Source organism: Chiroxiphia lanceolata, chromosome 1 (assembly GCF_009829145.1).
Source record: "Chiroxiphia lanceolata isolate bChiLan1 chromosome 1, bChiLan1.pri, whole genome shotgun sequence".
Taxonomy (NCBI): domain Eukaryota; kingdom Metazoa; phylum Chordata; class Aves; order Passeriformes; family Pipridae; genus Chiroxiphia; species Chiroxiphia lanceolata.
Genome location: NC_045637.1, coordinates 145,740,616 through 145,762,942, shown reverse-complemented (window position 1 = coordinate 145,762,942; position 22,327 = coordinate 145,740,616). Strand labels below are relative to the sequence as shown.

General features: G+C 36.8%; 1 protein-coding gene across 4 annotated transcripts in view; it reads left to right on the top strand.

Moving 5' to 3' along the window:
- The window catches only part of ZMYND11 (zinc finger MYND-type containing 11), a 105,313-nt gene that overhangs the window by 50,627 nt on the left and 32,359 nt on the right, over positions 1-22,327 (top strand). For all 4 annotated transcript variants that reach the window (XM_032680427.1, XM_032680445.1, XM_032680454.1 and 1 more), the window contains exon 3: positions 10,430-10,589. In XM_032680427.1, the coding sequence (XP_032536318.1) occupies positions 10,430-10,589 (160 nt within the window). The remainder of the gene's footprint in view (positions 1-10,429; positions 10,590-22,327) is intronic.

Below are 22,327 nucleotides of genomic sequence, written 5' to 3'. Positions count from 1 at the left end.
AGAAAAGCAGATGACACTGGATTTATAACTAGATAATCCTGTTGTTTAACTTTATATGAACAGAAAGAACTATTGTATCACCTGATATTTCTTTGACTGGAATAAAAGCTTAGAAATGTTTTTTTGTTTGTTTGTTTCTTATCCTTTGTCAAGCCATTCCCCTAAAATATCTGTCTTTTTGTTGTCAGAGGGCAGGTTTGTCTGAAAGCAGCTGTTTGAAGTAGAACATCCTCCTGTTATGCAGGAAAACACAATGGTTGCTTGAGTTCACTTTTAACCAGTGTTATTGTGTCCTTTTCCACATGTGTACATCATTCTCCTGTATGTTTTAAATGGGAATATGTGAAGCAAATAGTGTTATTGGAACCCTGGTCAGTTGTGTTGTGGTGGAACAGGTTAATATTGAAGGAAGTGCTCAGGAAGTTCACGTTTTACTTTTTATTTGGGAAAGGTTGAGCAAGAACAGTACAGTGAAGTTTTATTCTATGCCATGCAGTGTAATAGCAGTTCCTATTTATGCAAGGGTAAGCAAAAGTGTGAAGCACAAGGTGCTACAATAAAAAGCAAGATATTACTTCCTCAGCAGTCCATAAGGCTGCTTCCAGTGACAGCCTGTCTACTGAGTGTTCACAAGAAAACAAGCGTGGAAACATATCACAAGGTAGTGACAGGGTAGAAACCCCTTATTTTTCAATACCTGCTTATGTATTTTCTGTTATAGTAAGGGACAAGGTACTTCTTTCTGTCTGACTCCACCAAGTCAATCACCTTTTTAATTTCTTTTACTTTCCTTCTCTGTTTCCCATGGTAAACGTCAGTTGCTTTTCTTAGCTGCAAACCAATGTGGGGTTTTTTCTGTTTTCAGAACACTATTTTTATGTTAAACCAAGAGAATTAACTGAGCCGAGAGTTTTAAAACTTGTAAATCCTTAATCATAGATCATCCTGAGGAGAAAAAGTCTTCTGTGCTTTTTCAGCAATTTTTTGATCGATTTGGTTAAAAACCATTATATTGATAAAACACAAAGCAGTCTAAAAATGATCATTTGACTCCCTAATAATGAAATTTTTAGTAAAAGTACTACTTTGGTCATATATAAAAATTGCATTATGTGTGCACAACCAACAGTTACAAGCATGACAATCAATACATTGCATAGAAATATGCTGGACACCAAAACGCTTGCCTTGTTTGATACATTAATTTTTTATACTGATGGCTTCACAGTGAGGTTAAATGATGGATTCAAGTTGAAATTTTTTTATATCTTCAAAAGCTCAGTTATATGATATAAAGTAACAAAAAGAACACTGAGAATTGCATATTTAAGGGAAAGTACAGGGTTTCTCACCAGCCTTTGCATCAAAACTGATACAAAGTTTTGTTTGTGATTTTGTACTGAGACTGACCAATGAGGTAATATTCAACAAGCTAATAACAATTTTTAATATCCAGATTCAAAAAAGTGTTGAAATATAAGTGAGAAATTAAGTTTATATTCGTATTTTGTAATACCCTTAAGAAAGAACAACAGATTGCCATTTTATTGCACAAGCAGTGTTCGCAATGGCATATGTTCATTAAATTTCACCTGTGTTACCTGTAGGTAGATACATTTGTCATGCAGCTTTTATCTATTTGTTTATAGGCTGTTGAATCTTAATTTTGTTTATGAGTTCAAAATAATTTTCTGGTTTGGATATTAGTTAATTTTAATACTGCTGATATTAATGGTCCATTTTAAGAGCTTCTTTTAGACATTTTTGACTAAGGAGAGTGGAAACAGAGATCACAGGAAGAAAATGTATTTTTTTCTTGGAAAAAATCTATAACGAACCTATCTGCATTTGCTCTGAGTAGTAGAAGAATTAAAATTTCTAAATTAGTATACTTGGTTAAAGTGTTATCTTGAGTTTTATAATGTATATTAATAGTTACTCTTTTTTCCACTGAGCTCTTTTGTTGATGTAGATTATTTCCTTGATTTGTGTAACAAATTTAATCACATTAATTAAACTGGTTAAAGGAATACAGAAAAAGAAGTCCACATGTATTAAACAGTGGTGTCTGTAATCTCTTAGAGATAATTGTTCCTTCAGCTTGGTACTGAAACACTGTCCCACCATGCAATAAATAATGTTGCTACCTGATTCTCTGGGTCTGCTTTTCAGTGCTGGCTGTCATAAGACTATTTCTGTGCCTGGTGTAGAAAACTCTTCATCGTGGGACTGACAGAGGTTCCTCCAGCCTTGCTTTAGCTGGCTGGGCAACTGTTACGACTGTAAGGGTTTAGCATGGAAGGCTATTTTATTGAGGACTGGAGCTTGAGGTGAGGTGGAGCTTTTTGTGTATTTGCTTTGGTCAGAAATATTATTGCATACACATCTAGTTCCTACATTTTGTTCTGTGAGAAAATAAATAGATAGGTGTTCAAATGTTCTAACAAATTTTGCTTGATCGGTTTTCCTTATCTAATAACTCTTCTCTTAAGAATGCTCTTATGTGGTATTGCTAGTATAGCAGTTTTCTTTTTCTGTCTCAAAGGTCAATGTTCTTCATTGATTCAGTAGGTGAAGTCATCTCTGGGCTGAGCCTGAGTATGTCTGGTAAATAAAATGATTCACACTAACAGCACAAACACGTTGTTATTAACAACAGCAATACTCCATGTTAGATGTTTGCTGAGAGCATACTCATTTAAACTCTCCTTATTGTGTGTTACTATTAAAACTGTAACATTCAGTGTTTCATATAATCCATGCAAACTATGAGCTTCAGTAGAACTATTGAGAAGGAAAGGGGTGGAAGTGTAACTGACTTGAAAAATCACTGTTGCCATTTTCATTTTCATGTACTCCATACTTCTATTAATATTTGTATTGAAGTTGTGTAAGTTTACTCAGAAAAATACACAACAGGCTAATTTTATATCTAATTACTAAAAGTAAACCAATTTTCACGTCACAACCAGTATGATTTTTTTGCTTGAATCATAACATCTTTATAATATTTGAAAGTAAACCTTCTAGCTTATGTTTGGTTTCTTTGCTGTAAATAAGTGTGATTCTCTATTAGAAGTAAAAGGTAAAAATGGGTGGGACATGGCCATTTAACAGCTTGCTATCTGGCCTGAAATGCTCATCAAGGCTTTCTCTGTAATCAGTGGAGAGAGAATGATCCCTAAAGCACTACTCATGCCATCTATTTTAGGCTGTGGTTTCATATTCCCATTCATATAAACAATATCATCACCAAAAGCAGCAGCTCTACCCTGATGGCTTTTCCAGCCGTTGTGCTGTTCCCTAGATGGTAATAAGGTGAACATTTGTGTGACAGTGTGATGATTTGAAACTCAGCTAGACTAAAACTAATCTAACAAAAAAACCAAAACACCCACCCACACACAAAAAAATAAAATAATAAAAAAAAAACCAACAAAAAAATAAAGCAGAAAGAAAAAGATTTTGACCCAGATAAGAAATGAAATTAAATCAGATAGAAAACTAAAAAAAAAATGAATCATGAAAGCACTTGAATGTTTATTTTTTTAAACATGTTTTGGATTGAAATGCTCGGTATGAGCTGACTAAATATTTCATTTGCAAGGTATTATCTAGGATGTTACATTCTGAGTCATGTAATACTTGGTTGGATGTACTTCAGCATATCCAAAGAAAAGAGGTGATGGAACAGTGGCCCTGCATATACAGGAGCAGTTGTACCCATGCATGTGGTGCCCCTGAACAATTAGTGGTCCTGTTTGCCAGTCATGCTCAGTGCACACACCTGTACATTACCAACAGCACCACGTACAAGTTTTCAGGTTGGAAAAATGAGAATAGAGTCCTTTTTCTGAGAAGGTGGAAGTAGTTCTGAGAGGGAGATTTTTGTGGATAAGGATTGAATAGCTTGATACCTTAATTACTTGCTTTTCCTGGTCATAACGGTGGGTTACACAATCTAAAGTGTGTAGTGCAGTGTGTGAGTGACAGTTTAAATTACTGAATCGGGGAATTACCTGAGTTAACATTACTGTGCTTTCTACAGAAATGACCCAGGTGATTAACATTATAGGAAACTGCGGTGCCTGGGGTGTCTAAAGCATGCACAAACAAGATTACTCCATAGCTGTCTTTTAACAGCAGCAGCACAAACATCAGGCAGATCTTTCATTGAACTGCTGGATTGCACTGTCTCACTATCAAGTTTATGCATTCTTTTTGTTTTATAAAAACACTGCACAAAATTAGACTCCATATTCATGCAAATACTATATTTGTGGACTACGAAGGAGAGATAAAACAAATTTTAAAGACGTTTCCTGCTTTTATAGTGTATGTGTCTTCAAAATGAATGTTGCAGATACTGATGTCAGAGGGAAAAGTAAATTCATGATTTCTCTGTAATTTCTGGAATTTTGAACTGCGTAAAATGTAGATCATATAAGAAGCATTTTGTTGCAGAGGCAGCAGCACTGTCAGTGCCTGTGGGGTCTGTGCAGTGTGTTGTTGATATGTGGAATGCAGTGGAAATCAAATGCAGCCTGTTTATATACCTGCATCTCTTTGTGGAGTATAAACACAGAGGTGATTTGGTTGTGTTTATCTTAGTGAATTTAATCCATAATTGAAACTTCAGAAAGTGTAAACATATCAAAAGGTATCTTAGAAAACAAAAGTGAGCTGCTACATTTCCACTGTAGACAGTTCTACTTTTCTCTGTGTGTATGTATTGTCTTGAGCTCTCAGACCAGCTCTCAGTTTCTGGCAAGCAGGGAATATATATGTCAAATACTCATAATGTTTAGCCTGTGTTTTATGAAAGTTGATTGGTACCATAGTGCTACATCTGGTGGGAGAAGGCAACCTGAGCTTCAGGGCGAGACCTTGAGATACAGCTGTGAGCACAAATCTTCACCTGGCTTTCCACAAGGACAGCTAATAGATTCCTGAGATTTGAGCCTGAGTATTATAAGTTTTTGTGACATGTAGCTGTATTTAAAAAAAAAAAAAATCTATCACAGCCATCTCTTGCATTTTCACTTTCAGTATGACCAAGTGGCCTAATCTCTTCCAATTAAAAAAAAGGCTTAAAAGAAATGTGTGGGCCTTCTATAAAACTGTTGTCATACCCTGAAAGTAAAGAAAAAGGCATTTCTCACTAGTTGCAGGAACACAATAAAAACTCAGAACAGATTTTTGGCTGCTTTTCTTCTATTTTATGTATTATTCCTTAAGGTCTCTCCCTGAATCTAGGACATTTTTATATACCTGTAGGTAACATTTAAAATTAATGGCAGACTTTCAGTTGAGTTTAATGGAATCTGCTGCATTTTATCCGATCTCAATTTTATCAGATCTCAGTTTATCAGACCTCAAATTTATCAGATCTCCACTCATCCCTGGACGAGTTGCTCAGCAGATAATCGGTTGCTGCCAGCAGACTGCTACTTCCTTTCCCATTGTGGAGGGGCAGAGGCATCCAGCATAGAGAGATATAATTGATCAGACCAAGATTACAGTGTTTGCCACTAAAATTAGCATCTACCTACACTTGTCACACTGTTGTATTTTGTATAAGGCAGCTATTTCCTATATATATTTTACTTCAGTCTTGTACAGAGATGCTTCTGTAGCGTTTTTTACAGTATTTTCCTTTTGATGAGTTCAGGTGGCTGAAAATGCAATTCCTTATGAGTCCAGAAAAACTGGGAGTTTTTTTTTAAATACCTGTGTCCAATTTCCACCTTAATTAACCTCCCTTGGCCAGCTTTCTTTTTTGGGCCACAGCACAGCTGTGCTCATGCAGACTATTTGCTGCCTTTCAGTAGAGCACTGTTGCCTTCAAGAGGACTCTGGGAGCCAAGTAAGCTATTTACGTGCATTGTTTTCTGGCCACACAGATTAAGCTCTTTGGGACAGGATTTGGCTTCATGTTGTGTCTTGCACAGCACCAAGGAAAAGTTGTGAGCTGTGTGACAGCTGTAGGTGAAAAGTTCACCATCTGATCCCCTGCAAGTGCCGGCTACTTCTGTATCTGTTTTGCTCCCATGGTGATTGCAGCTTTAGTCTGCTTCCTCCACACCCCTTATATCAAACCAGACTTTTTTTCTTGAGTTTTAAGGTATTCAATGAAGCATGTGTATTAGATGTAGGTTTTGAATAGATAGACATAAAGAACACTGGGTAGTTTGAGAAAATTATCTTGAAGATTTATGGATGAATTAGTCATACGGTGACAGACTTGGGTGGTTCTGTAATGTCTCCTTTATATTTGGCAGGTAAGTGGTTCAGAGGTGGATTAGGGTACTTCTGTGGTCCACTTTAGTTTAGCAAAGGGAGGTGGCAAGATCCAGTTGTCAGTTGGTAGTGTCATGAGTGACAGGAGCTTCTGCAGTTTGTTGCTGTGAAGGAGAGAGGGTCTGGAAGGGCATGCACCAGGTTTTCTCCCCCATCATTCAATGTGGCTCAGGTGGGGTGTGCAATAGGTGGCTGTGTGGCCCCTGGGTTCTGTGAGGCCTGTGAGAACTGCTGGAGTCCCCCCCTCCAGCTGTGCTGACCCCTTGGGCTGTCCCTGTGGTGTCTATAGAGGTGGTCAAGGTTTTAGGATGGGTAACAAAAATAAGGTATAGGAACAGAAGAATATGATGATATTTTACTGTTGCTAAATTTGAAAATACATGACTACTGTTCATCTGCATTTCCAAATAGGTTTGAAATTGTTGTTTCACATTTCTCTGATTGGTATTTTGTGCACTAAATACAGATGAGCATGCACATACATATACAATCTACGAATCTATTGATTATCCTCTATCATTCTCATCTAAAGTTTTTCTTTCACTGTCAGACAGATATGCACGTATATTAGGTATGTGCACATGTCATCTACCAGATTGTGTTGGTAGTATCTTGTTTCTGAAGGTCAGCACATTTACATATACATTTGATGGTATGGCAATGAGGTTTGCTTAAGGGTGGTGATGAACAAACTACATGCTAAAGATCCTTATCATTTGCTTTCCAAGTGGTGTTGCCATAGTTGAAAACATGCATTACTAGGCTCTTAGAATTTGATTACAAAGTCTGTAATTTTGCTAGATTTGCTAGATTCTTCTTTGCTAGTGTCACGGAGGTTTGTGCTGCCAGGTTATAAATGGAGAAAATACTGACCTATAAATACTCTAATATGCAGCAGCAGTTCAGTTGCTTCTGTATCCTGCAGACAGGCAGCCTCATTTGGTGAGATTTGGAATGTAACATGCAGATTATCAGGCCAAACTTCCACAGAAAGACCCTCATTTTATATAGTAGGGATTAGCACAGTTAAATTGTATTTTGAAATGTTTGTTTCAGCTCCCTATCTGATGAGGGCTGGTTTGCTGGTTTAGGGGATTTTACTTTGTCTCCATGCCTTGTTCTCACTCATCTGAGTGTATTTGCTTTACTTCTTGTGGCTGGCTAGTAACAGCAGTATAGGAGTTGTGTTACACTTCCCAGCCTGTTGATAGGGAGGACTGGGCAAGAGCATAATAAACCAGTATTCCTTCAACTCCCTGTCTCCAAGGTACAGCTAATCAGCTTTTATTGAAAACAGCAATCGGGGATTGCTTTATCTCTCTGAATTGTTTTTTAACTTGTTGGTGCCAGATGCTTCAGTGGATGCAGTGCCAGGAAAAGGCTTGTGCTCGCTGGATTAGTGGTGTCACTTCCGCCCAAAGATGTTTCAATATTGTTTTTCCCTGATCCAGTAAAGAAGCTGACATAGTAGTTAGAATTCCAAACATCATGCTTTCTCTATCTAAGCTGGGTTTTAACTTATTTTGTGCATCTTTCCCATATTGTAACAGTTTATTTCACATTTCATTGTTAAAGAGCATTAACTGTCTTTTCCGATTCAAATCCTGTGCCTTAATCACTTCGTTTAGCTGATGTCCTTCTGGCTGAAAAGAAACAAGACAGGAGTAAAAGTTTGGGGGGAGGAGGCACTTTTCTAACAGCAGTTCTACTCTTTGAAGTAAAAACATTCTCTTATATGTGTGTGCTTTCCTATGAAAGATGATAACATTTTATTTTAAAAATGGAAAACATAGTCCCTGTGGATCTGCAGACTGCACAGTCTGAACATTGACTAAAGTATTCTTCAAAAAGCCTCTGGGGACTTATTACTCACAATTTACAGCTGGAGAAAATGAGGAGATAGTTTGGTTGGTGGCAGTATTTTCACTCTGGTTGAGAACATAGATTGGATTTGAGAAATGGGCGATTCTGAGCCTTGTGCTCTTTTTCACTAGTGCATCCCATGCCACAGTGGAGATAGACAGATTAAACCTCTTAGCTGATTAGGGTTGGTTTAAGGTTTTTTGGTTTCTGTTATATATCTGTTCTGTTCAGAAACACGACTGAGAAATCACAGAACCTGTAGCTTACATTTAAGAATTTTGTTGGACAGTGTTTGTGCAACTGGGGATGATACATGGTTTCTTCAGCAGGACGCACTAAGGCTTATGGCACTGGGTTAATACTTGATTTCTGTCCTCAGACTTATAGCAGCCCACTGTGTAACTGTAGGGAAATCACTTCCTTGCTCAGTGTCTGATTTATTCTGTCAGTAAAATGTGAAGAATGTATTTTGAGACCTATTAAGGACTTGAAGAAATTGCAGACAACATGAATTCTGTGGCCCCATCAGGGAGGCTGTTAGTATAGAGTTAAAAATGGAAATCTGATGAAAAAACAGTAACATTAGTAAATGCTGGCAAAGATAATTTACACTTAAAAAAGCTCATTGTGTTTGCATATATATGTGTATATGTGCACACACACATGAAATATGTCATACTAGTTACAACATTAGTTGTATTCATGCAGTTTTAAAGCTTCAGCACTTTATATTTACACAAACTAGTGGTGTTCACTTGCACTCTGAAAGTGAATTAAACGGATTTGAGTCTCTGCCTGTTTAAGACCTTGGAATTTAGAGAACTTGGAAAATTCATTTGTGGTGTTTAATATCACTTGAACAAGTTCTCATGTTGGGTTTTGCTTTCTGCAGCATCAGAGAAGGATGAGATTGGGCATATGAGCATCCACCTGGTGTGGTACAGAACTGAAGTGCCTTATCTTCTTTTTGCTAGCCAGCATAAGATTCATCTATATTAGCTTGGATCATAAACTTGCACAGATTTTTTTTCTTTCTGTATTAATTATATTTCTATTTCTTATTATGCAGTGGTAGATTGCACAAACCAACCAGATTTGGACCATGTTGTGGCAGACATTGTAAAATATAGTAAATATAGTAAGTGGCAGCGTCTGCCTCTAAGAGATTTTATCCTAAAAAAAATAACCCCCAAGATCCTGCAAACATGCTGCTTTTATGTAAGTGCCTCTGATACCAAGTAGAAATTTATAAATGTCCCGTGCTGCTCTTATTATTTTATAATTTGCTACACAAATATATACTTCTACTCAATCACAAATCTACTGTACGATTATACGCATTTAGTTTCCTATAGACCAAAACAAAAAGATTAGATTAGTATAAACCAGTTCCAGCAAAAGAGTTAGCTCTGCAACTGTAAGAGATCTATAACTAAGAAAATATGTCCACAAAATATTTGGTTCCAAATCAATTCACTTACTGCATGTGATTGCAGCTCTCTTTGCTTCTCCATGTGCATTAAGTCACAGATATGTTCTTGGAATCTGAAGTGTAATGAACTTAAAGCAGGGAGGTCATCTTTATTTTGAGAGATAATTTTATGTTGGTTACTCCAAGTTAATATTTGGTGCTGACCTGGAAGTAAATGATACTGATTAAAGATCAGTATTACACAGTTGAAGTTCATGTATATACACAGTTTAGGCTGCATATGTTTTGTTCTCAGCAAAGCAGTTCATCACAGTGTTGATCATTGTGGTTATCTCAAGAAAAGGAGAAAAACCATTTAGTACAGTAACTCTAACTGTTGGATTTTCGTATGTGATACATAAATTTCACATTTTTTATAAATATGTTGTACACGCAGGCATCACAAGGATTCATTCGTAGCTCTCCAGACTCATTCTATAGTATGTATGCCATGGGAAGTATTAGAGAAATGCAAGTTTCAGTTAATCCAAAGGACACAAATGGATGTGGCAGAGACAAGCCCAAGCAGTGTGCATGTTAATTTGGGAAGTGTTTTGTAGAAGATTACTGTGCTACTACTTGTCTAAGTGTGCACATACATGATACCTGCAAGGGGAAGATGATTTGAAATAAAGGGGGAAATTGCATTAATTTTGAATGTTTGAAAACAATCTAAAACTTGGAACTGTGTATTATTTTAAATAATTTGAAAAATTGAAACATCATTTGTTTATTTTGCTGACACGGTTTATAATTTAACCCTAACACTTAAAGACTTTTGTGCTTTGTGTGCAGGTATATGTCTAGAGTCCATGGTATGCATCCAAAAGAAACCACACGTCAGCTGAGTTTAGCGGTCAAGGATGGTCTTATCGTGGAAACCCTGACGGTGGGGTGTAAAGGGTCAAAAGCTGGTATTGAACAAGAAGGATATTGGTTGCCAGGAGATGAGATTGTGAGTATAGAGTCTTTGAGAAAATAAATCACAATTTCTGATATCTTAGCATGAAACTTGTTTTAATTTATATTTAATGTTATTTATGGATTCTGTGTTGGTGCTTGTGAATGGGGAAGTAATGCACTCTTAAACTTTTATAACCTTTTCTATTCCATAGAAGCTCTTTCTTCTTGAATTCTGAGTTTTCTGCTATGAAACACTGGCAAAGTCCTTGCCAGTTATCCCTCACTTTTACGTAGTCTTCTCTTCTACAGCTGTACAGAAAGACAGTAAATATTATTGGTATTACTTGAAATCCTCAGACATTCTCAAATACCAAAGACAGTGTATTGGAAAAAAAAAAAAAAAAAAGAAGGCAGCAAGAATTTTTGATTTATCTTGCTTTAATCTGAACCTGAGGAACAAATAGGGTTTTCGAAAAGAGCAACATGAAATTGTATAGTTATATACAAACACACATGAAAAGATGTGTTTTAAAGGTATTTGTGAACACCAGGGAATTCAATTAGGAAGGATTTTCTTAGGAAATTTAGCTACAGGCATCCAGACATTGTTCCATTGGATATGTAACATAAATATTGAAATCGAGTTAAACAGGTTGAAAGTTATGTGAAGGGAAGAAAAGCATGTTTTTCAGTATTCCTGCATGGCTGAGATGGAATGCACTCACAAAGTGAGAATAGTCACATAGACTAAGGAAAAGCTTGTACGATTTCTTTGCTTTGTTCAGAAGCCTGATCTACAGGACCACATTTTCCTAATTAAAAAAAAAAATCGAGTTCGGCAAAGCTTTAAAATACTTTAACTAGAAACTGTTGCTTTAGAATATAATTGCATTAAATACTGATAAAATGAACAGCATTGTCTAAGATGTAGCTAATAACTTAAATTTTGAAGAAACAGAAAAACTTCAAAAACCACCATGACCCTCATTGCATTATTACAGTCATCAATAACATCCAGAAAGTAAAACAATGTATTATTTTTTATTTTGGGAAACAAGCAGTATCCATAAACATTATGGTCAAAATTATCCCAGGTACCCTAATTCAAAGTATTGAAATATGTATTTAATGTATATTATGTCACTGTTAAGGTTCTCATTCTAATTTAATTAGAAACCCTCAAGGGAGCCTTTAAAGGGTATGTTATTATTCTCCCTGAAAATAAGTGTTTCAAGATTCCAGCTTTGTTCTTCTAGGTATTTCTTACATAATTTTTATCTGTTTAGAGGTGATATTAACTGTGTGGGTTCAACAAGACATAAAGCCTGACATCTGTAGTTATCTCAAATATTCTGTATGTTTGTTTCCTCTATTGCTAAGAGAAATGAAAAAAAAAAGAAAAAAAATAAGCAAAATGCCTCAAAATGGTCATTCAAATAATGTTCCTCCTGCTTATTAGCAACATTTGTTTAACGAAACTTGAAAGATAACCAGCCTGTAAATTTCCAGTGAGTCATTAGGATTACGCAATTATTTTATCTCTGAGTGAAAAACGTTGCCTTTGACTTGACCAAAGATTCTGTTTAAGTCAAATATCTCTTTCCTTAGAAGCATTGTCTGTATTTTCAGCCTGGCTGCTACTCACTGATACATTGTGCTGTGACCATATGTCTGATGACCAACTGGGTTGTTCAGAGCACTGGTGCGCTCTTGACTCAACAGTTTTATGCAAAAGTAAGGATCCGCTTCTGATCCAGGACGTGTTTCAGGAGTACCCACCCTCAAACTTCTTGATCCTAATACTGAATCAAAATGCTGCAGACAGATGAAGCAAAACACATTGGCTTGATATAAAGTCATTCTCTTTGTTCTTTTATTCAGAAAGTTTTAAAGAGTAACAAAATGTCATTGTCATCACTCGACATCAGATCAAGTATTTTCCGTTCTCCGACAATTGGTGCAAACCCATGAAGTTTGGTATGTTCTCTACTTTGGACACACTGGATAGTTTTACAGATGTTTTGTCTGCACTTGATCAAGAGGCAGCTTGTAGTTCTTTGTAATTCAGCACTGCTCAAATCTGGTACTAATGACTGTTGAACCATGAGCTCAAGTTACATTTCAGTGAGGACAAACACACAGAATTCTTTTTGGAGATTCACTTGGAGGAGATAGAACTCTCTGAACGAGGGTTATCAATGTTGGAACAGGGATTTCAGGCCCACTGAACTTCAACCTTGACCTAGTTGTCAAACTTGGTTTGACTGGTACTCCTGGAAGCCAGAAAGCTCATAAAAGAGAAAGAGAAAGATTTAAGAACCAATCCACCATCTATTGACATAAATACAAGATTTAGATTTTAGCTTGTTTTCTGGCACCACGGTGGAAGTCAGGAAACACAGGTGGTTCCAAGGAGATGGCAAAGGGACACATTCTTGTCGTCCCTCCCACCATTTTTTATTTGAGTATTTCTTGGTATTTTTTTATGCTTTTGAGGTTCTGGATCTAAATTTTAGCAAGTAAATAAATTACTGGCCTGGGCCACAGAACTGCTGAGCACTTTATTTGTTACTAATATAGGTGCCGGACCAGAGGCTGCCACAGGGCCTGAAAGTACTGGTTTTAATGATGACTCTGGACTAGCGGGTAAACAGTGACAAAAATTGACAGTATACAGATAATGAAAAGACAGCTCGATTTGGAAAAGATTCATTTGATAATCTGTGGTGCTTACTTAGGTGTTTCCAAACATTTGCCCTATCCAATAGGTTGACATAATGATAGACCTACACAGTGAGGAAATGATCTCTGACAGGGTTACTCTGATAGTGTTATAAAGAATTATACTACTTTGCTCTTGTTGTTCTATCAGTATGTTGAAGCTGTGGTAAAAAAAATTAAGCAAAATCTCATATTTAGAGCTATCATACAAAAGAGCTGAGGTACAAAGTCAAAACATACAAGCTAAAGCGCAAAGACAAAACAATTTGAGGGCATCAGGAGGCCCTGCCAAAAGGGACAGCTCACGACAATTAATATTCTGAAAAACTGGGGAAAAAAAAGATCAGATTTAAGACTATAAAATTGTTCTTTTTCTGTCAGATGTATATGGGAGAAATATTTTTATATAAGTTACTAAATTTAAAATATGGAGTCAGTAGCAAAATGTACTGTATTCCAACTGATATATAAGGGTTGGTACCTATACAAGAACTTTGCTGCAAATATTGTACCTCCAGGGCTTGTGCAGGTATTAATTTTGTTTGCTCATTTACTGTGTCTCCAGATGTTTTGCACATTTTCAAAATGTGTTCTCATCTTACAGGCTTTTTTATCTTGCAGCTGATTAATGAATTAGAAACAAATAAATGAGAGAATAATTTCTTTTCCATTTTTATTCAGGATTTAGTTAGGAATTTTGCATTTTACTATTTGTTGATGCCATTATTATACAACTGAACAAAATCTCTGCAGCTTCTTGCCTTGCAAGGGAAATGTCAGTCCTGAAATCTAGTAGTGGAAGTTTACTTTTTTCTTTTTAAAGGCTTTGTTTCTATTTCTCACAGAACTTGTGGAATTTAGAAGTGTTATTTATTATCAGCATAAAAAATTATCTCCTTGCTCTTTGGGTTTAGAAAAAAATTTGCAAATCAGTGTTGTTAACTATGTTTTCAATGCAGTTGATAAAACAGAGGTGAAAAGTAGTTCTCAAAGAAAAATGAATCTTCTTAGCCATTCATTACTATTTTGTGTTATGCCATGATTATTATGTACTTTTATCTGTGTAAAATAGTGCTCAGTCTAGTCCCAATGAAAGAAATTGAATTTAAGTACCAATGTCCTGTAGCTTTAAGGGGGAGTTAGGTACAGTTCTTAGAGTTAGTTTGTCTTACTCATTTACATTTTTCTACAGACAGTGTGCACTGAGCTATTTTGAGCATTTAATGTGCTAATTCTTCTCCTCATGATTAAAGTCATTAAACTGCTCTGACCCAGAGAGAGGCATTATGAATGTATAATATCAATTTGCATGTGTTCATAAAGCCAAACAATATTGTGCTCTTCTAAAATAGAGATGTGTTCATAACATGGGTTCATTGTTTGCATCTGAATGCAACATATCCCATAGCACTGCTGTGGTTTAAAGTTGGTTCATAGTGGCCAAATTCTCTAATGAGATGTGAAGAGTGAGGCTTCACACTTAGTTAAGGCACTATGAGCTATTTCTTCACTGAAGAATACATACAAGGTGATTGTGTATTATATTTTCAAGAAATTACTCTTTTTCAGAGTTCTGTTTTCTGATAACTTAATTGATTGCTTATAGAAAGAGCCAGCAATTCTTCTGGCTGGTTAAGTCTGACTTTGGAGGTTAGTTACAGTCATTTTCCTGTGCATTTTGTCCTCTCTGTATCTAAATTATTGCCTCTCCAATTCTTTCCTCTAAAGATTTTTTAGTTTAGTGGAGACCATACTGTTTCAAGGGGCAGTTTCCTTGCTTTCATGTTTTCAGGAAAAACTGGAAATAGAATGCACTTTCCCCCAACACACTCATGTATTCTTAATGTGCTAACTCATTACTGGGGATTTTCTGGTATTTTATACTGAGAAAGTACTGATGCTTGCTTAAAGTGACCCCAGATACTTTCAAGTCTCAAGGCTGCCTAAATAATCCATCTTTTCACTCTGCCCGTGTTCCCATCATTTTAACCTTTGTTGTAACCCACTGCCAGCACTGTGAGTCTTGAAGGTGATTTTGTTAACCCTGGTGACCTTAGGCACACACCCAGTGATTATTGTGATTTGATGTGTTGCCAGTTCAATTTTGCTAGAATCTGTCTATGAGAAAGGAGTATTTTGGCTGTTATGTTTGTGTTAATCTAAATTACTTTAGGTTGAGCAAAGGCTGGACTCCTTACTTGCCATGCTTAATTGCTTTTGTAATTATATTGATTTTTCCATGCTAGGTCAGTATTAGTAGTCAAAAGCTGTTTTTTGAACTGGCTGTGTCATCTTGAGTCTCCATAAATATGAAGATAATTGCAAAAAGTTTATGAACAGTTCCTGTGAGGGTTTGAATATTTTCTGTACATAAAATACACTTTAAATTAAAAAAAAAAACAACCCAGACAAAACCAGACCCCAAACCAAAACCAACCTAAATCCTACCAGTTACTGCTAGCAAGCTAGGGGCTTCTAAATAACTAGGCTGAGGAATGGTTTTAATGTGCCTCCCATTCCTTTCAGTTAGGAGCAGAAGGATAATATGAAACAGCATAGTGACAGCCAGTGCCTTCATCATGAAAGCTCTTGCAACTGGAGAGCACAAAGAGGAAGAACACGTCACAGCAAATGAAGAAAAATCTCCTTCAGTGTTTAAAAAAATTCTCCATTTCTCTTATCCATCTGTACTGCCTTTAATCTGAAATCCTGTGTGGATTCACTGATCCAAAGCCAAACATAGCCCAAACCCCAATGGTTAATATTTCTCACATATTGTAACAAATTGAGAATTTTCCAGGCTGGAATGTTCCAGGTAGATTCCTAATAATTGTGAAAGTACCAGTGTCCTTTACAGTTGGTGATTCGCTGATGCACAGAGTTAATGACTGATCCCATGAGAGAAAAAAAGTTCAAACTGGCTTCCATCTCTTATTCCACACCTCAGAGAGAGTATAAGGAGGCCTTGAGGTCAGGCCACATAACAGTTTGGTCACACAGGAGCACTCAAGGAAGATGAGCTTCTGAAATTCTTTGCTTCTTTTCTGTCTCTCTTTCCATCCTCTACAGTCCCATCATTCTGAGCTTATTTTTCCAAAAGACTGCCATGAAATCAATCCACCGTGTGCTAAATGCAATGATTTTTCTTGCACATTGTTATCACAAATTGCAGTAGTGATTCTGGTCATTAATGAATAAAAAATTAGTGGATTTGTGAAAGTTTGGAAAAGCAAATATTTTCAAATCACCAAATCAAAGCATAGACTATTTTGTCCTTGAGAAGCAAATCAGAATTTTGAATTCCCAACTCATGGACAAGAAATTGAGTCTGCATTAAAGCCAAGGCCCCCCTCTGTCTTTGCTCTGAGGCTATTAGCATGCAGCTCATGAGAATGGCCTCGCTGCTGTTTCAGTGGTTCTCCCTGTCTCCAGATGGGTTAAGAATAATGGACAATTCTCTGCATTTCATTTCCAGTCTTGTTCTTCTCTTCCCATTTGTTCAGGAGTGTTTCTTTCCTCCCCCTTGCTCATCCTTATTTCTTATTCCCTGGAAAGGGAGTTCACACTGTTTGGAGGATCTTCATATTACTGAAGGTGACACTAGTCGAGTCCATCTTATTGCATGGTTGAGAGATGCTGCTTCTTTTAAACTGATGAAACAACTTCATCAGCATCTTCACTGGTCTCTCTCAGCTTGGCCAACTTAACTTCTAAAAATTCAGTCAATAAAATGCTGTATTCTTCTTTGAGGCTTTCACTCACAGTTCTGGAGTTGAGATACTGATGATGTTGTTCACAGATTTCAAAAAATACTTTTTTCTGATTAAGAGGGTGTTTTGAAGAATGTGAATTTACTTACAGATTTGAAGTAAACTAGTCAAAACCAGTCTGTATAAAGCTTCTATCACAGGACTTAAATTATGCTAATAGAATATTAGCATAGATCAGTCTATCTTGATTTCGTTTTGAAAATATGCTTCTTGGTTTTTTCCACCTCTTTTGTGCCCTTCCTGACCTAGTAGTGTTGTTTTTATGAAGTTCATTGGTTCAAAATGCTCTGTATCTCTGGCAACTGATTTGAATCTTTTATTATTATATCATGCTGGTCACTGAATGAAACTTCATTGAAGCTGATCAGTTTATTAATATTCATCCTTCATTCACAATAAATGCAGGCCTCATGCCTTTCTATCACTGACAGCTGAAACAATACCAGCCACACATACAGCACAGGGCACATGGACAAGAGATTTGAGGAAACTGTGTAGTAGGTTCTGCTCTTGGTTCAGATAAAATGTTTCTCTATATGCTGAAACATCAACTTAGAAAAGCACTACAAAATCCATGGAGAAAATGCAAACATATTTTAAGAAAGAAAAGGGAGGAAGACCACTTTTGTGTGCAGCTCTTCTTGAAAGGAGACTTGGAACTACAAGTATAGATGGTTTCTTTCCAGTCTGGATTCACATTCTTTCTAGGGGAACAAAACCTTCACATACATAATGTGGAAATAAAAGGCATTGCACCTAATAAATACTTCACTCCATCACTGATTTATCTCCATAATGAAAATAGCCTACAAGCCTCCTCTTGGCTCAACCTAAGTCAAAAATTGTGGCAGTAATAGTGGAGTGAATCCAGTTTCTTAGGAGATAAGTTGAAAGTTTCTATTAACCTTGAACTCACTTGGAATATGAAGAAAGAAAAAAATATTTTCATTTGAAACTGTTTTCTATTTCTAATATCCTGGAGGAGAATACTTGTATTGTCTCACCTCAAATAATGTAAACTACTGCTACCCAAACATGATCTTCTTGGGAAGGAAATTAAGATTTATTCATTACTTCAGGAACACAGCTCATAGGCTGAGGAGATAAGCATGGGGTTTTAGCAGCCAATTTGGTCACTGACATCCTACTACACTTCTTGAAAATCTCACTTCTTTAGCACTGGGAGCTAGAGACTGGCTCTATACTTTGAAGCCTTTCCTCCTGTATTGTCCAGAACATAGCTACAAGGTAGGAGAGGGAATAAAAACCTACCTGTCTTGGCAGGAATCCAGAGAAGACTTCAGTGGTTTCTGCAAGAAACAGAAGACTTCTAAGACAAGCTGGCAATAAATTAATTAGACAAACTAAATAGACTTGCAGAATAAATTCAATGAAAAAAACCCAAAAGAGTTCTAAGAGGCTGTGGAATTCACTGCAGAACCTGAATCTTCCTGCACCAGTGCATCACAAGAGGAAGGAGTTATCAATGAAAAAATGGAAATGGATTGCTATGAGCCTATAAATATGTCTGTGTTTAAGATGCACTAGGAGAAGGAGATTTTGGTCTCTCCCCTGCCTGATGGTTCTTTTCAGAATAAAAAGGATTTCTAAAAGGAGAGAATTTAAGAATAGTGTAAAATAAGAAATCACAGTTAATTGCTGAGATGCCGAAAATCTTTGTCAAGTAAATAAATAAATAAATACATACATACCTACAAAGATGTACTTAAAATTAAACAAGATGCCTAGGTAGTTGTGAGGACATATGAATTCATAATTGCTTTGGATTTTTTTTTATTGATAAAATATGAGTAATGAAGACATACAAACTGTCCTGCAGAGTCAGTTTATGGATACCCATTTTAAAGATAAAGCCCAGGTCATCAAAGGAAAAGATCTATAAAGGCAGCTGATCTACAATGGATAAATTACCCTGTCTGTAAAAGTACACATCATTGTAGCTACCTGCTGTGGTAGTTTTCTAGAAAAAGAAGGAGAAGACAAAGTGAAACAATTTTCATAAAGGGATTCTAGCTGCTGAAGTCTTTTTGGCTTTGAAGGAGAGATGGATGCTTGTTTATTTGGTGAGCATTTTTGATGAGCAAAAGCAGTAGGAAAAAAATACATGCAAAATAGGAAGAAATGTATCTGGTAAACACATAGACACAGGGAAACGGCAGGGGAGAAAATAAGCTTATTTTGATGCTGAATTTAATCTAATGCAGTACTCCAGCATTAAATGTAAAACATATGATGATCTAAGAAATTTTTGTCATTGGGAAGCAATTGCCCTGATCAACTATGGATTCTTTACAGCTGTGATGAAAGGGAAGTACTTTATTAAACAGCTAACTCACCATTTACCTGCTGCAAAGATGGAGTATGTCCTCTGAGCCATCAAGGAATTAATCACACCTTCCTCAGTTTGGAACCTAACCTTTTCATCATCGTTTTGATGAAAAGATAAAAGCAGATTCAGTAGGCTGCTGAAAGCAGGTTTTCAGGAGGATTCACGCTTGCTAAGCGATAGATGGAGCCAGGGATGTGGCCTGAAGAAAAGTCTGACCCAAAGGACAGTAGGAAGACTGCCCTCACAGCAGGCCAAGGCCTCTGGAGAATAACATACACGGTGTCCCCACTGCGTTTGAAAAGATCCTGGGAATGATGTTCCGTGACACATTGTATTTGTTCAACCCCAGGTAGTGTTTGGTGCATGCTGGTGTCTGAGTGAAAACCAGCACATCTGCCAGAGATCCCTGATAAACTGGAGATTTCTTACTATCTACTGTACCCAACGGGAGGCCAGTGTGCACATACCACGTGCACATGATTTCTCTGAAAAGAAGTAATGCTCAAATCTATGCAGCTCTACAGATAATCTGCCACATTTTGTGAAACTCCTCTTATTACAGAGCAGTTACTTGGCAGTTGAACAGTATTGCAAGGATTGCAACAGTATTGCAGGATAGATGAGCAAGGGAGACCTTTCAAAGCTGAGCATGGTTGAGAGTTTCCAGGGTTCTTAAGGGCTGTTATCAACTGCTCTTGTCTTAGCCTGTTTCGGACTGCCTTTTGTATGGGGCACAGATTCTGATATTTACACTTTGAGAGAAGTACTGGTGAACAGACAAATGAAGTGGGCAGTAGCTATTTAGAGCAAATGTACAAGTAAGAAGCATTTCCTTCAGGTTTTGTACTGGAGGACAGAAGTCCTATAGGTAGTGCATCCCCACAGTGGTTTGTTATTTTTGTGAGTCACAAAGAGTGCAAAATACACTGCAAGGTTTTCACAATTACCTTTAGTATAGCTTATGTCTAATTGAGAAAGCTTTGGTGGGAGCAGATGCTGCCTGAAAAAGACAAGAAAGGAACTGACTGATTAAGAATGGAAAATGTGGTTAGACAGAAATAAGTGCTGCTTTGTTTAATGTGAATGGGGACACGGGTTCCTGCAGCATACTCTGAGACCTCTTAAGGAGAGGACACGGATACCAGAGAAGAGTAATGATAGGGTAGAAACATCTATGCTAGAATGCAGTACCGCCACTTGTTATTATAATAAAGGCTTTAAATTTACAGCAGAAAGTTTGAAATATGAAGGATTAAGTACAGAAGATAGTAATTATTTCCCAATAGCAGCTGATGATGGATGCATGTTGTAAAACCTAAAGTAAAATCAAAGATACGAAAAAAGTAATGCATACTTTTTGTGAGAGGCAATTAATTCAATGTATCTGTCTACTTGATATGGACTAGTAGTCAACTTTGTTGGGTTCCAGTGAAGAGTTACTGAAAGCCAACAAAGAAAACTTAATGGTAAAACCCAATATTTTAAAAGCTTATTTCTAGGCTGAAGATAAGAAAATATAAAGGACTCTGATGTTCAAAGCTGATAGAGGTGAGGAGAGGAGAAGGAAGTGTTCCTTATGGCTGTTCCCAAATCCTAAAATACCAGAATCCAGAACATTTGCCTCAGAAATTATATCTTTAAACTGGGCGTAACCTATCTCATTAGATGTTAAAGAAATGGGAATCTGAGAAATAGTAGGAACTCATTTATTGACATTCTTTTCAGTTTTCTAAAGGGTTACGGAATAGTCAGGAAAAGATTACACTAAAGTTATGGGCTGGATTTGAAAATGTCTTGAAATAAATGTAGTGTGCAAATACCACTATTTTTAAATAATTTATATTTTGTAAATGACTGCTTTCTGCTGTCACGGACCTTGTTGCCATTCTAGATTTCACCACTGTGACAGTGTTGTTACAGTACAAAGTGGGTGAAATCTACCATAATGTGCTAATATTCTCCCTTTAGACTAAATGTGAAAAACTGTTCTAAATTCTTTATCCACTTGGCAGTTGGAGCTCTAGGGACTGTTAAAGCATAGACACTATGCAGGGCTGACCATGAATTTGTGCACAGGTGGGTCTGAATGGAAATCCAGGGACCTGGGAGGAGCTGTGTGTGCATGAGTGTAGGTGAGGGGTGTAGAGAAACACCACAGCAGCAAAGAAACGCTGGAGAAGCACTTGAAGCAGAACACCTGGGAACAAAAAAACCCAAAGAGTGCTATGGGACAAGTGTCACACAGGAAATGCTGGGAACCATGAGCTCCATGGAAAATGCTCCCCTTCTTTTGCATCATGTTGAATTTAGGACAACAGAAGTATGTATACTATTCATAAATAAACATGATGCACCAAAAAGATAACTGACTTATAACTGTTTTTCCCATCTGTGTGACCCTTTTCTTTTTTTAGCCTGCTGGTTGGGTCCAAAGGATATCCATAATTTGGATTGTTTGGGAAATCTAGTTCAACAGTGTGAAACCAGCAAATCCCCAGAAAGGGGAGTTTCATGAATAGAGTTTTGCTTTTTTTCCCCCTCCCTTTTCCTCTCTCCACCTGATAGTAGAGTGACTTAATACCGAGTATCTGGGCTACCATTAAGGGACTTGGAGAAAACAGATTAACAGGTAAGAAATGAGCTATGTTAATGAAATATTCATTATAAAAAGGCAAAGTGGTCCTTTTAGACAAAGCCTAAGAAAGGAGGTTTTACTCTTTTCATCTGCAATGCCTACATATAATTTATATGAAAATAAAAGTTTATTACTTGTTTTTACATCTCTCTCTTTTTTTTTTTTTTTTTTTTACAATAATTATGGGCTTGCTAAGGTGTGGAAGTGACCTAATAGTTACAATTGTGACCTCTGAGTTATTGTTAATTTTACTGTCAGTATGTGCTTCACATCTCCTACTTAATGGTATGCTAATTGTGCAGCAGGATGTCACA